The sequence below is a fragment of the Hemitrygon akajei genome, chromosome 9 (assembly GCF_048418815.1).
Source record: "Hemitrygon akajei chromosome 9, sHemAka1.3, whole genome shotgun sequence".
In the NCBI taxonomy this organism is placed as follows: domain Eukaryota; kingdom Metazoa; phylum Chordata; class Chondrichthyes; order Myliobatiformes; family Dasyatidae; genus Hemitrygon; species Hemitrygon akajei.
Genome location: NC_133132.1, coordinates 102,245,920 through 102,259,958, shown reverse-complemented (window position 1 = coordinate 102,259,958; position 14,039 = coordinate 102,245,920). Strand labels below are relative to the sequence as shown.

Genomic DNA, 14,039 nt, shown 5'->3' with positions numbered 1-14,039 from the left:
TAAATCTATATTCTCTAGTTGTTGACAGGGATTGGATGTAACATGAAAAGAAAAAAGTGGGCTTAATGGAAAGAGAGTAGGGACAAGGATTAATTAGATTTACTTAGAATTTAGAGTTAGCATTTAGATTGTTTGTGACCTCTAACTTAGGAGTCACTGGAAGTTTAATGAACTTATTACATTGTTTGGTGGTTTAAAAAGTATTTTTCATTTAAAAAATCAGCTTAATGTCAAAACGCACTCATGTCTTTACAGAGGGAAGTCTTGAAGTCTGATCTTGTCATGTGTGCAGTAATTAGCCTCCTGACCTTTGCAATCAGCACAACCACTATTTTCCTTTCATTAAAGGTATTTATTCATAATATTTATCTCCTTGTTGGCAATTCAATTTTGTTTTTGACAAGATGTTTCATAGTTTAATGTTTTAATAAAATAATCAGTTGAGTTTTGTACAATAGTTTTACTAGTTTGAGATATGTTGAGCCATTTGCTATTTGCATTACAAAAGAAGCACCTATAAAAATGTATAAACAGGATAAAAATTTTAATCAGGACATTGGTACTTCTCGCTGTTGCCATTGAGAAGGAGGTATAGGAGCCTTAGGTCCCACACCATCTGGTTCAGGAGTAGTGATTAGCCTTCAACTATCAGGCAACTGAACCAGTGTGGATAACTTCACTCACCAAAACACTGAACTGATTCCATTCTATGGACTCACTTTCAAGTCATGTTCTCAGTGTTATTTATTTGATTGCTTATTTATTTGTTTGTTTGTTTGTTTATTTATTTATGTATGTTTATTTGCTCTATTGTGAATGCCTGCAAGAAAATAAATCTCAGGGTAGTATATGGTGACGTATACGTATTTTGGTAATAAATGTACTTGAACTTTGAGCTTACTCTTTCACAGATATTAAAGGAACCCAGTTAATGGTATATATGTTGCATATGTGAAAGTGGATGATGTTGTCAACAATTTGTATCTTGTCGCCTGTGAAGTCTTTCAATGACTTTCCTTCCTTATTCGTTACACTTGCACAGTTCTTGCAGACACTTTAATGTATGGTTATTTTTATGTAGCATCAAAGTGAATTTTTAGGCTTTTCTTTCTGGTGATTTCTTTTAATTTTCAAACTATAACTCTAAGAGAAGACAGCAAGGTAACCCGGACCTATTCTGGAATTGTTTTTAAGTTGACTAATTCTTCTGTTTCTCTTTTGTCTCTGTGAGAAGCATTAAATCTGACATATTTTCTCCCGGATATTGCCTCAGGTTAGAATTGGAACCTTGATACAGGATTCTAAACAAGCAGAGGAATTTTGTTACTTGCTATTCTGCCTAAGGCCCAGCAACACTGCCCCAAAAGAAGGTCTGCCAACTCTGGTGTAGGGTGGTAATTTTAAGAGTAGGGCTTTAGCAATGGAAACAGCCACAAATAACCAACCACTGAAGATCGAAGATTGAGAAGGGAGCAGAGATTTTGGTGGTAGGAATGGAGCAAACTCAAAGTCTAGTTTATTTTCATGTGCACAAATACATGTATGCATAGGTGCAATGAAAATATTACTTATAGCAGGATCAGACACATCGCGCCAGATAAGCAGCATTCACAGATATAACATAAATTAAACTTGTACACAGTTTTTACAAGAAAGAACACAATTAGAACAACGAAACAAAGTCGATATTTGTGCAAAGTGATCAAAGTGTTGCAATACTGTAGTAATAGGGTGTGCCAGTTGGTTCAAGAACCAAATAGTTAGTGAATTATCCATTGAACCTGATAGTGTGGGACTTCAGGCTTACTGTATGTATCACCTGCCTGATGGTGTCTGTAAGACAGCATGGCCAGGATGGTGTGGATCTTTGGTGATGGGCGTTGCTCTTTTGAGGCAATGTATCATATATATATTTTTAATTTAATTTAGAGATACAGATTGGAACAGGCCCTTTGATGCCAGCAAGCCAGCTCCACCCATTAGACCCATGTGACCAACTAAGCTAGTAACCTGTACATCTTTGGAATGTGGGTGGAAACTGGAGCACCCGGAGGAAACACACGCAATCACAGGGAGAACTCCTTATATACAGTGGTGGGAATTGAACCCAGTTTGCTGGTACTGTATGAGTGTTATGCTAACTGCTGCACTACCATGCTATGCCATCTCTACTACTGATAGTAGGCCATAGAGATGGTGAGGGATTTGACATTGGCATAGAGAAATTTAAAATAAAACATTGTTGAACCTCTAATGGAAGTTATCAAGTCTTGGGATAGATTATTATCTGCCTGGTTTCTTCCTCTCTTCAGGGAACCTTATTGAGGCTGGCTGCAAATTCAATTTTGGTTGTATTCTTTTGGGAAATTTTAACAGCCACCTCCATTTAAACATCTCCCTTTGTTTCAGCCGATTCTTAGTTTTGTGCTGTATACTTTGGCTGGGACCATCGGATTCCTGACACATTACCTGCTCCCGCGACTCCGCACACAAGTTCCATGGTTCTGCTTTGCGCATCCTTTGCTTAAAGCCAAGGAATATAATCAGTTTGAAGTCCAAGGTTGGTAATATAAAGAAACTACAAGTTGTATCTTTCAAGCCACTGGGAAATTAAAATATGATAAACTTATCCATTCTATCAAAGTAACTTTTACAGCACAATGAATTTAGCAGTTCTGGAAGGGTAAACAGATCCAGGAAAGTTCTAAATGAAGGATCTCGGCCTGAAATATTGAATCTTTATTCCTTTCCGTAGATGCTGCCTGACCTGCTTAGTTCCTCCAGCATTTTGTGTCTTGCTGGAGGTACTCAGCAGGTCAGCCAATATCCATGGAGGGAAATAAGCAGAACATTTTGGGCTGCAACCCTTCATCAGGACTTCTTCCTCTGCACAGGTGCTGCCTCTCCTGTTGAGTTCCTCTAGCATTTGCAGAATCTCTTGTATTTAAGTACTAGTCTTTATCTGCCTAGCTGCATTAATATTGGAAGACATGAGAGAACTTACGGTTTTATTGTGCATGGATGTTGATGGCATGAATATTGACTTCTCCAACACGGTAATTTCTCTCCCCCCCCCCCCCCCCACCCTGCTGCTCTCTCCTTTTCCATTCTCCATTCTGACTCCCCTCTTACCCCTTCTTTTCTCTTGACCTACCCATAACCTCCTCTGGTGCCCCTCCTCCTCTCCTTTTTTTTCCATGGTCCACTCTCCTATGAGAGTCCTTCTTTTTCATCCCTTGACCTTTTTCACCTATCACCTCCCACCTTCTCACTTCACCTCTTCCCCCACCCACTTACCTTCCCACTAACCTGGCTTCACCTATCACCTTCCAGTCTTCACTACTTCCCCTCCCCACCTTCTTATTCTTGCTTCTCCCCCCTTGGTTTCCATCCTAATGAAGAGTCTCGGTCCAAAATGACAAATCTTTATTCCTCTACATAAATGCTGCCAGACCAGATGAGTTCCTCCAGCATTTTGTTGTGTAGTCTGAAAGTTAGCAAGATACCATTTGAACTGGCTTTTGTCTGCTTTCTTGTTCAATGGTTTCTATTAATCTGCTGAGATGATGAATTGCAGGAATGAATAGTCCAGTGAAAGAGATGAAATGTTGAATTGATGAGCTTCTGTTCTCCCTTCTCAGATTTCTACACAGGAGTTAATCAGCCTGAGTCCATCCATTAGCTTTAAGTAACGTCACCAGTGAAAAAACACTCGAGTTAATAATTAATAAATGAATGAATACTTTATTTTTTAATCTGTTATTTGATAAGACTCATTGCCTGTTTACAAAGCCATTGCTGACCTAACCTGATCCCTTGGGTGTGATTTTAGTGAAATGTAAGCTATTAATTTCTCCAAATGATATTTCTGGTAAAAAAAAAGTCTAGGTTTTCTACATCATTTGTACACACTAACAGATTATAGGTGTTATAGATTAACATTTTCAGTGTCAAATCACTCCTTGGCTTTGCCCTGTCGTACATCCCTCTCTCTGTCCTCCTCCAAATATGTCCTCTTGAATTTAACTGATTTTAATCACCCCATAATGGGCTAGCTTCTCTTCACCTCTCAGTGCTGTAACCTACTGGTTTTCCACCTTGAACCATGCTGGCCCTTTAGCTCCCTTTCCTTTTCTAAGATACTGTTCAAAATCTACTGCATTGACAAAGTTTTTTGATCAGCACCTTACTAATTTCTCTTGAGGCTCTGTCATATTTTATTTTAAAATACTTCCATAAATACACGGAGATGCCACTTTATTAGTTATCTCCTGTACCTAATAAAGTGACCACTGAGTGTATGTTCATATTTTCTGCTTTTAGCCCATCCACTTCAAGGTTTGACATGTTACATTAGTGGTGTGCAAAAGAACATCTCTTAACGCACAACATGTGGTTAATAGCTTGAGGTACAGTTGCCTTCCTGTCAACTTTAATCAGTCTGGCTATTCTCCTCTGACCTCTCTCATTAACAAGGCATTCTCACCCCAGAATCGCCACTCACTTGATGTTTTTTTTGGTTTTCACACTACTCTCTGTAAACTTTAGAGACTGTTGTACGTGAGGCAATCAGCAGTTTCTGAGAAACTCAAACCACCCAGTCTGACACCAACAAGAGAAAAAATGCAGATGCTTGAAATCCGAGCAACACACACAAATTGCTGCAGGAACTCAGCAGGCCAGGCAGCATCTAGGAAAAGAATATAGTCAACGTTTTGGGCCGAAACCCTTTGGTCTGATGCCAATAAATCATTCCATGGTCAAAGTCACTTAGATCACATTTCTTCCCCATTCTAATGTTTGGTCTGAACAACAACTAAACCTCTTGAACATGTCAGCATGCTTTTATGCATTGAGTTGCTGCCACATGCTTGGCTGATTAGATACTTGCATTAATGAGCAGATGTACAGGTGTACCTAATAAAGTGCCCTCTGAATGTACATGTTATTTTAACTGCACTCCATGATACACCTGTTGTTATTGAAAGATTCTGTTTTGAAAATATATTCTGCAAAATCAGATTCAAATTATTTATCATTATTTACCAAAATATACAGTAATAAGTTACATTTGTGTTAACAACCGACAAAATCTAAGGATGTGATGGGGAACGGTCCGCAAATGTTGCCACACATTTCAGCACAAACACAGCATTCCCATAATGGACAATTCTTTTTGAGCATTCAGTATGAAACAAAACAGGTAATTTTCTCAATTTCTTTGTAGTTATTAACATTACTGCTTAATACAAACGAGAGTGAACATTGAAAGTCATGTGTGAAAGTGAAGTGACAGGTGCTTGTGGATTGCTGAGGTTAGAACTGTATATGTTTATATTGGGATTACTTGAAGTAGAATTTAATTTACTTGAGCAGAAAGACAATAATGTCAAATTAAAACCTTCATGCCTTGTAACTGCACTAAATGTAAAATGGAGTTGGCTTAAAGTAAAACATCACCTGGAGATCAAAACATGATTGTAATTAAATTGAGTTCTTTGATTCTGAGAAGATATACGAAAAGGGTTTTGAATTAGACAACAAATTAAATTGTTGATTTAATACTGCATTTACAACAGAAACATATTGAATTTTTAATGGGGCAATATTCATTAGAAATGAATTATCTCCATGCTCTATAATTCCTCAGCACATTAAAGGATTCTCCCCAGAGTGGCTACAACTCACTGGACATATGTGAAACATCTACATGAAACAATGTTGTAGGAAAGCAGCATCCATTGTCAAGAGGTACCCACCCCCCAGGTCATGCTCCCTTCTCACTGCTGCCATCAGGTAGAAGATACAAGAGCCTCAGGACTCGCGCCATCAGGTTCAAGAACAGTTACCAACCCTCAGCCATCAGGCTCTTAAACAAAAGGGGATAACTTCACTTGCCCCATCATTGAAAAGTTTCCACAACCAATGGTCTCACTTTCCAGGACTCTTTATTTCATGTACTTGTTATTTATTGCTATTTATTATATTCACATTTGCACTGTTGTCTTCTGCACCCTGGTTAAACATTCCAGTTGGGTGACCTTTCATTGATCCTGTTATAGTTATTATATAGATTTGTTGAGTAGCCTATGAGAAAATGAATCTCAGGATTGTATATGGTGAGATATATGTACTTTGATAATAAAATTTACTTTGACTTTGAACACAGATGTATTGTTGGAGGCAGTGAGGTAGTTATGGTCTACAGGGACTTCAGTGAGGTCTGTGACAATGTCCCAAAGATTAAAGCCACTGGGATCAGGACAAGTTGGCAAACTGAATCCAATGCAACACACACAAATTGCTGTAGAGGAACTCTTGCAGGGCTGTACTGCAAGATCCAACTCAAACTGCACCTTCAAGTTCGCTAACGATACTACAACGGTTGGTCTCATCAGCAACAATGATGAGTTGGTATTGTCTGGAGACAATCCCCCCTATAGATGGTTCCTGACCTGCTCTGTTCCTTGAGCATGTTGCTCAAGATTTCCAATGCCTGCAGAATCACTTGTGTTTATAAATTGAACCCAATGTTGGCTTGATATTAGGAGGTTGCATCTGATAATCAAAGGTTGTGATTGGAAGCCTCTGACCAGTGGTGTACCAGAGGGATCGATGCTGAGATCTTTACTGTTATCAATGTTAATGATTTGTAGGAGGTATGATTTGCACCTGTACTGTAGATGACACAATAATGATCAATTATAGCAATGGTAGGTGGGATAAGTTCAAGGTGATGCACTTTGGGAGAACTAATAAAGACATTACACATGCAATGCATGAAAAGCAAAGTAAAAATGAACATGTAATCTGTTTTTCTAAGGGATAACTATTGGTCATGAACCAGGGAGAACTTCCCTGAGGCTTCTGAATTAAATACATAGAACATTTTACACTTATCTGTAAGTCAATAAGGAGTTTGCACGTTCTCTCTGTGACCATGTGGGTTTTCTCTAGGTGCTCCAGTTTCCTCCCACATTCCAAATAGGTTAATTAGTCACATGGGTGTAATTGGCTGGTGCAGGCTCATTGAGGTGGAAGAGCCTGTATCCCTAAATAAGGTAAAAATAAAATTATCTGAGGAGAAGTTGGGAATCAGGCTAACATCTAATCTGAAAGATGACATTTCAATCAAGAATTTCTACAGAGATGTTGAATCCTTTGGGAACTGGGTAAAGAAATCTTTCTGTGATCCTTAGGACCTGATGATCTGGTCTTGGGTTTGAACACAAGCACCACTGGCGATTCTAATCTCAGACACCATCCATAACCTATCTAACAGATGGGTGTAGGTCAATGGACTAGGCTGATTAGTAGTTTGGCATGTACTTGATGGACTGACGGGTCTGTTTCTGTGCTGTAACAAAAAGAAAATTTGATTTGACAGTACATTCTTCATCACCTTATAAATGTAAATGTCTAACCTGATCTTTCAGAGTATGTAAGCAGTGACAAACTCAAATGCACCGAGTTTACTTGTGAAGGGAATATTTGCAATCATCTCCAGATGCCCGTTATAACTTGTCTCTCCATTTATGTCATCATCAAAAATCCTTGAAAAAATTATTCATACAATTTTCTACCATTCAGTTTGATTATCTCTAGTCTATACTTTAGTTCCATCCACTCACTTCTGTTCTGTGGCCAATTATTGTATCTTTATTCTACCATGATTTCCTATTTTGTGTTTCAGACGCAGCCCAGTTGATGTGGTTTGAACGAGTATATGTTTGGCTTCTGTGCTTGGAGAAGTACGCTATTTACCCAGCTGTGGTCCTCAATGCACTCACCAATGACGCTTTCTCTCTCAGCAGTCACAAGAAGCTCGGCATACAGTAAGCAGCTACATGCTTATATCACTTGTATTTAGAAATTATATTCAGCACCTTTACCTGTTCCTATCTCTGTCTTTGTTGGTGGTGATAATTAATCAATTTCAATGCACATGTTTTCTTAAACTATTTTACATTATATACCTAATCCTGTCCCAGCACATAGTGATGAATTAGTGGGAGAGATCTCTTCACACAGAGAGTGATGAGGCTGTGGAATGGACTGCTGGAGTTGGGGATTGAGACTGAGCTCATTCAAGGATAGATTAGTCTGGAGGCTCAAACAATTGGGCCTGAGTTTACATATAATTCTTAGATATTTTCAATAACCAGTTCCATTAATCAAAATATGGTTGAAGTGAGCAAAGTTCAAAGTAAATTTATTATTAAAGTACATACTTATACTATATGTCACCATGTATTACCCTGACATTGTGGGTATTCACATTAGCTGGAACAAAGAATACAGCACAGTACAGGCCATTCGGCCCACAATGTTGTGCCATCCCTTAAACCCTGCCCGCCCCCATATAACCCTCCACCTTAAATTCCTCCATATACCTGTCTAGTAGTCTCTTAAATTTCACTAGTGTATCTGCCTCCACCACTGACTCAGGCAGTGCATTCCACGCACCAACCACTCTCTGAGTAAAAAACCTTCCTTTAATATCCCCCTTGAACTTTCCCCCCCTTACCTTAAAGCCATGTCCTCTTGTATTGAGCAGTGGTGCCCTGGGGAAGAGGCTCTGGCTGTCCACTCTGTCTATTCCTCTTAATATCTTGTATACCTCTATCATGTCTCCCCTCATCCTCCTTGTCTCCAGAGAGTAAAGCCCTAGCTCCCTTAATCTCTGACCATAATGCATACTCTCAAAACCAGGCAGCATCCTGGTAAATCTCCTCGGTACCCTTTCCACATCCTTCCTATAGTGAGGCGACCAGAACTGGACACAGTACTCCAAGTGTGGCCTAACTAGAGTTTTATAGAGCTGCGTCATTACCCCGCGACTCTTAAACTCTATCCCTCGACTTATGAAAGCTAACACCCCATAAGCTTTCTTAACTACCCTATCTACCTGTGAGGCAGCTTTCAGGGATCTGTGGACATGTACCCCCAGATCCCTCTGCTCCTCCACACTACCAAGTATCCTGCCATTTACTTTGTACTCTGCCTTGGAGTTTGTCCTTCCAAACTGTACCACCTCACACTTTTCCGGGTTGAACTCCATCTGCCACTTCTCAGCCCACTTCTGCATCCTATCAATGTCTCTCTGCAATCTTCGACAATCCTCTACACTATCCACAACACCACCAACCTTTGTGTCGTCTGCAAACTTGCCAACCCACCCTTCTACCCCCACATCCAGGTCGTTAATAAAAATCATGAAAAGTAGAGGTCCCAGAACAGATCCTTGTGGGACATCACTAGTCACAACCCTCCAATCCAAATGTACTCCCTCCACCATGACCCTCTGCTTTCTGCAGGCAAGCCAATTCTGAATCCACCTGGCCAAACTTCCCTGGATCCCATGCCTTCTGACTTTCTGAATAAGCCTACCGTGTGGAACCTTGTACCACAAAGAAATACGACAGAATCAACATTTTATCGTTATTAGTAATAGTAACAAATATGACATCCAAGCAATTGTTTTGTAACAGAGAAGCTTTAAAAATAAAAAAAAAACACTATTCTGAAAACTTTTAATGCATTAATGTGATGTAGAGATCCTGAGAACATATGTCAATGTTACTGTAAGGGCAGTGCAGGTTAGACCAAGTTTAAACATTAGCTTACATCACTCCTAACCTGAAGTCTGATGGCCAGATTTTACTTCAACACCAGAGCTGATACATTGAGTTTAGAAAAATGAGGGGGATCTCTTTGAAAACTATTGAACATTGATAGACCTAGGTAGAGTGGGTGTAGAGAGGATGTTTTCAGTGGTGGGAGATTCTAGGACCAGAGGGAACAACCTCAGAATAAAAGGACATCCCTTTAGAGCAGAGCTGAGGAGGAATTTCTTTTGCTGGAGGGTGGGTTAGGGTTATTGTCATAAACAGCTGTGGAAGTCAAGTCACTGGGTATATTTTAAGGTTTTTGATTAGTAAGGGTGTCAAAGGTTATGTGGAGAAAATAGGAGAATGGGGTTGAGAGGGATAATAAATCAGCCGTGATCAAATGGTGGAGCAGACTCAATGGGCCAAATGGCCTAATTCTGCTCCTTTGTCTTATCGTCTTATAGTGGCAGGTCTGCTGGGGGGATCAGGGATTGTAGACTGTTCTACTGGTTCTCCACTACAGTTCTGAACATAGGCCTGTTTATTCAATGTAGTCACCTTGTAAAGCTATGGAACAAAATCCATGTACAGTACCGGTACTGATAACCCCTACATGGAAAGCTCACCATGTTAATTCTCTTCCAGTGGGAAAATAATTATCAGAGGTGTCTTGACTATAATCATTATGAGTCTGTCCCTGCCATTGCAGAGTGGTGAAAAGGCAAGCTCACCCATTCAACTGAAGAGCAGTTTATAGTATGTGGAGTATGTCAGCTGATCTCCCCAGTGTTAAGCCAAGTGACACCATTTATGATCTGTTGCCTCCAGCTTCAGCCTTTAACTCTTCTGCTCACACTACTCTCCAGTGTGACTCAACTTCTGAAGCAAAATATGAAACGAGAAACAGCCAAAGTTGTTGAACAAAACCAACTTAGATGAACATTGCTTGTCACTTTGCTGCTTTGGTGTTGGCTGGATTTCAGTCTGTATAGAAAACTTAAGATTCTGGTGTTCCCAGATCCTACAAAAGAGGGGGAAATGGTATCATAGGAAACAAACCCCATCATCAAATCTTTTAACTTACATATTTTACATATATTACAAATGTTAATTTATTCTGCACAATCTAATAACATTTTCTGTAGTGAGTTTCTGTATCCATATGTATAGTTATTATTTGCACTATCAGACAGGCTACAATTTATATCCTCTGTAGTAATGATGTGTTCAGATTGCCAGGACTAGAAGGGTAGAACCAAAGTTCAAAATAAAGTTATTATCAATGTCACCATATACTACCTTGAAATTCACTTTCTTACAGGCATTCACAATAGAATCAGTGAAAAACTACACACACAGACTGACAAACAACCAATGTGCAAAAGAAGAAAAACTGTGCAAATAATAAATAAATAATACTGAGAACATGAGTTGTAGAGCTTGAAAATGAGTCCATAGGCCGTGGAATAAGTTCAGAGTTGGGGTGAATGAAGTTATCCATGCCAGTTCAGGAGTCCTGATAGTTGAAGGGTAATAACTGTTCCTGAACCTGGTGGTGTGGGACCTAAGGCTCCTGTACCTCCTTCCTGATGGCAGCAGCAAGGAGAAGGCATGGCCTGGAAGGTGTGAGTCCTTGATGATGGGCGTTGCTTTCTTATATCAACGCTCCTTGTAAATGTAGTCAATGGTAGATAATTTGTACGTGTCAGAATTAAATCAATAAATCAGCTACAATTCGAAAAGGAGTTTGTAGTGGAAACACAAACAATCTGACTTCAAAGTATCTGCGGAATCAATCTGGAAGCCAATAGCCTCCTCCCAGTTAAACTCACTTCATCTCTGCACTGCACCCTGAGGGAGAATGAGAAGCGTAATCTCCATTTATACTCTGCAGTGTTGCACTTTGTTTTGCAGTTGTGATGTTTTAATGATGACGGTGGCCAGTATGAAGCTGCTACGCTCCTCCTTCTGTAACCCAACATACCAGTATGTTACGTTGAGCTTTACAGTGCTCTTCTTCCAATTTGACTGCAGAAGCGCCTCCGAGACATTCTTGCTGGATTTCTTCTTGATGTCAATCATATTCAGTAAGGCAAGTGATTGATTATATACTGTGTGCCAATAAATATGCAAAAAGATGCCCTAGTGGTGAGTAAATGGTGTGTGGAATATAATGATGAATGGTATAAGATTATAATTTGTTCTTTTGTGGGATATAGAACATAGAAAAGTAGAGTGCAGTGCAAGTCCTTCAACCCATGATGATGTGCCAACCCTTCAACCTATTCCAAGATCAATCTTGCCCTTCCCTCCCACATAGCCCTCCACTGCCTTTCATTAATGTCTTAATTGTCCTTTATGTATCTGCTGCTACCACCATCTGTGGCAGGCACTTACCACTCTCTGTGTAAAGTACCTCTGACATCCTCCCATTCTCTCCTCCGAACACTTAAAGTTATGCCTCTTAATATTATCTATTTTTGCCCTCAGAAATATCCTACGCCTCTTATTTTCTTATGCATCTCTATCAAGTTGCCTTTCATGCTCCTTCTCTTTAAGCTTGCTCAACCTATCCTCATAAGACATGCTCTCTAGTCCAGACAGCATCCTTGTAAATCTCCTCTGCACCCTCTCTAGAGCTTCCACATTATCTTCCAATTAATCTTCATGGGATGTGATAGTGAATAGTCTTCATGTTGGAATCACTACAGCATGCAATGTTGTGCCGACCTTTGAACCTACTCTAATGTTAATTTAACCCTTTCCTTCTACATAGCCCCTCCATTTTTCTATTTTCATGTGCCTATTTAAGAGTTTCTTAAATGCCTGTAATGTACCTGTGTCTACCATCACCATTGTCAGGACGTTCCATGCACTCACTGTTACCTCTGACAGCCCCCATTTACTTACCTCCCATCACCTAAAAGTTATGGTCCCTCATTTTAGCTATTTCCACCCTGGGAAAAAGTCTCTGGTTATTCCTTTGATCTGTGTCTTATATAATTTTGCACACCTCTATCAAGTCACCGCATGTTCCTTCGCTCCTAAGAGTAGAACCCTGGCTTGTTCAACCTATCCTCATAAAACATGTTCTCTAATCCAGACAAAATTCTGTTAAATTTCCTCTGCATACTCTCTAAAGCTTCCACATCTTTCCTATAATGAGGTAACCCGGACTGAACACATAATCAAAATGAGGCCTAACCATGGTTGTAAAGAGCTGCAAAATTTTCTTGCGAAATTTATTGACAGATAAATTGGCATATAGCCAAACTTCTCATTATGTCAATCTGGTGTTTTGGAAAGAAATGCTACTATTTTATCTCATTGCTTTACATAGTGTTTCACATCCTATGTTAGCAGTAGTCTTAGTAGTGCGATCACTCAAGTCAAGTATGAAGTTCTCCTAAGAGTTTGTCTGTTGGTGGGTCCTCAGGTAGCTGTAGAGACTGATACGGGATCCACGTATTCTAGTACTGTGTGGGCAAGAATAAATGGTGGCTGTGGTTAGTGGCTGAGTCTCGGTTGTTCAATCTCTCCACTTGTTCTCTGCAGCAAAGGAGTGGTTATTCTTGTTACGTACCCCGTAACTGGGTCACTTAGCAGCAAAGATAGAGAGGTCCGTTGAAGTCTGATGGTACTATTTTTAAAAGTTTTTATTTATAAAGGGGCACAAAAATAAGGTTAATACAAACATTCAGATAATATACGTCGTCAATACTCAATCTAAAGCGCGGGTATGGTAATAATCATCAATAAGAAATCGCTCTATCATTTGTCTAGGGGATAAAATATTGTCCGATGGAGATATAAACGTCACTCAGTTTCTGCAGGCTTCCGCCTTTGGGGACCGCTGGGTTTTCACTTGTTGGAGAGAGAGAGATTTGTGAGAAAAGAAACTTGCCCGGGTCTTTTGATGAGGCCAATCCGTTGAGTCGGGGGAGTTGGTTCCCCGTTGTTAGTTCAAGAAAATCGTTTCTGTGGTACCCGCCACCAGCTCCCAGGCAAGGGAACCGAACACACATGGCTTCCTTCAAATGACTGCCCGCTATTACGGGATCGCTAGCGTGTCTTCTGGTGCGTCTCAGGGGGCTGTTCCTATAATCCCTCTTTTATCCTGACTTGCAGGGTTGAAGATGTCAATCAGGTTGGTGGATGATGCAATCTCTCCCCGTCACCCAGCCCACTTTGCCCGAGGGCTTGCACGTATACTAGTCCCCAATCCACAAATGTGTCTCCAAGAGATAATGGCCAATGTCGTGTTATTTTGCATCGCCGGGGAACGAGGCACCCGGCACGTCTCTCTCACATTTCCTGGGTCCACTGACCCAGCCCCCCGCCCCCGGTGCTCTTGCGATTCTCGCAAAGGAGGGGGCTGCGGGCATAACATTCTGTAGCACAACTCCCTGTTGAACAGATTTCCTTCAG

At 40.2% G+C, this 14,039-nt stretch overlaps 1 protein-coding gene across 1 annotated transcript in view; it reads left to right on the top strand.

Annotated features, from left to right (window-relative positions):
- The window catches only part of LOC140733405 (pecanex-like protein 2), a 247,268-nt gene that overhangs the window by 115,413 nt on the left and 117,816 nt on the right, over window positions 1-14,039 (top strand). The window contains exons 19-22 of the mRNA XM_073056689.1: window positions 256-348; window positions 2,410-2,560; window positions 7,694-7,835; window positions 11,526-11,703. Of these exons, the coding sequence (XP_072912790.1) occupies window positions 256-348; window positions 2,410-2,560; window positions 7,694-7,835; window positions 11,526-11,703 (564 nt within the window). The remainder of the gene's footprint in view (window positions 1-255; window positions 349-2,409; window positions 2,561-7,693; window positions 7,836-11,525; window positions 11,704-14,039) is intronic.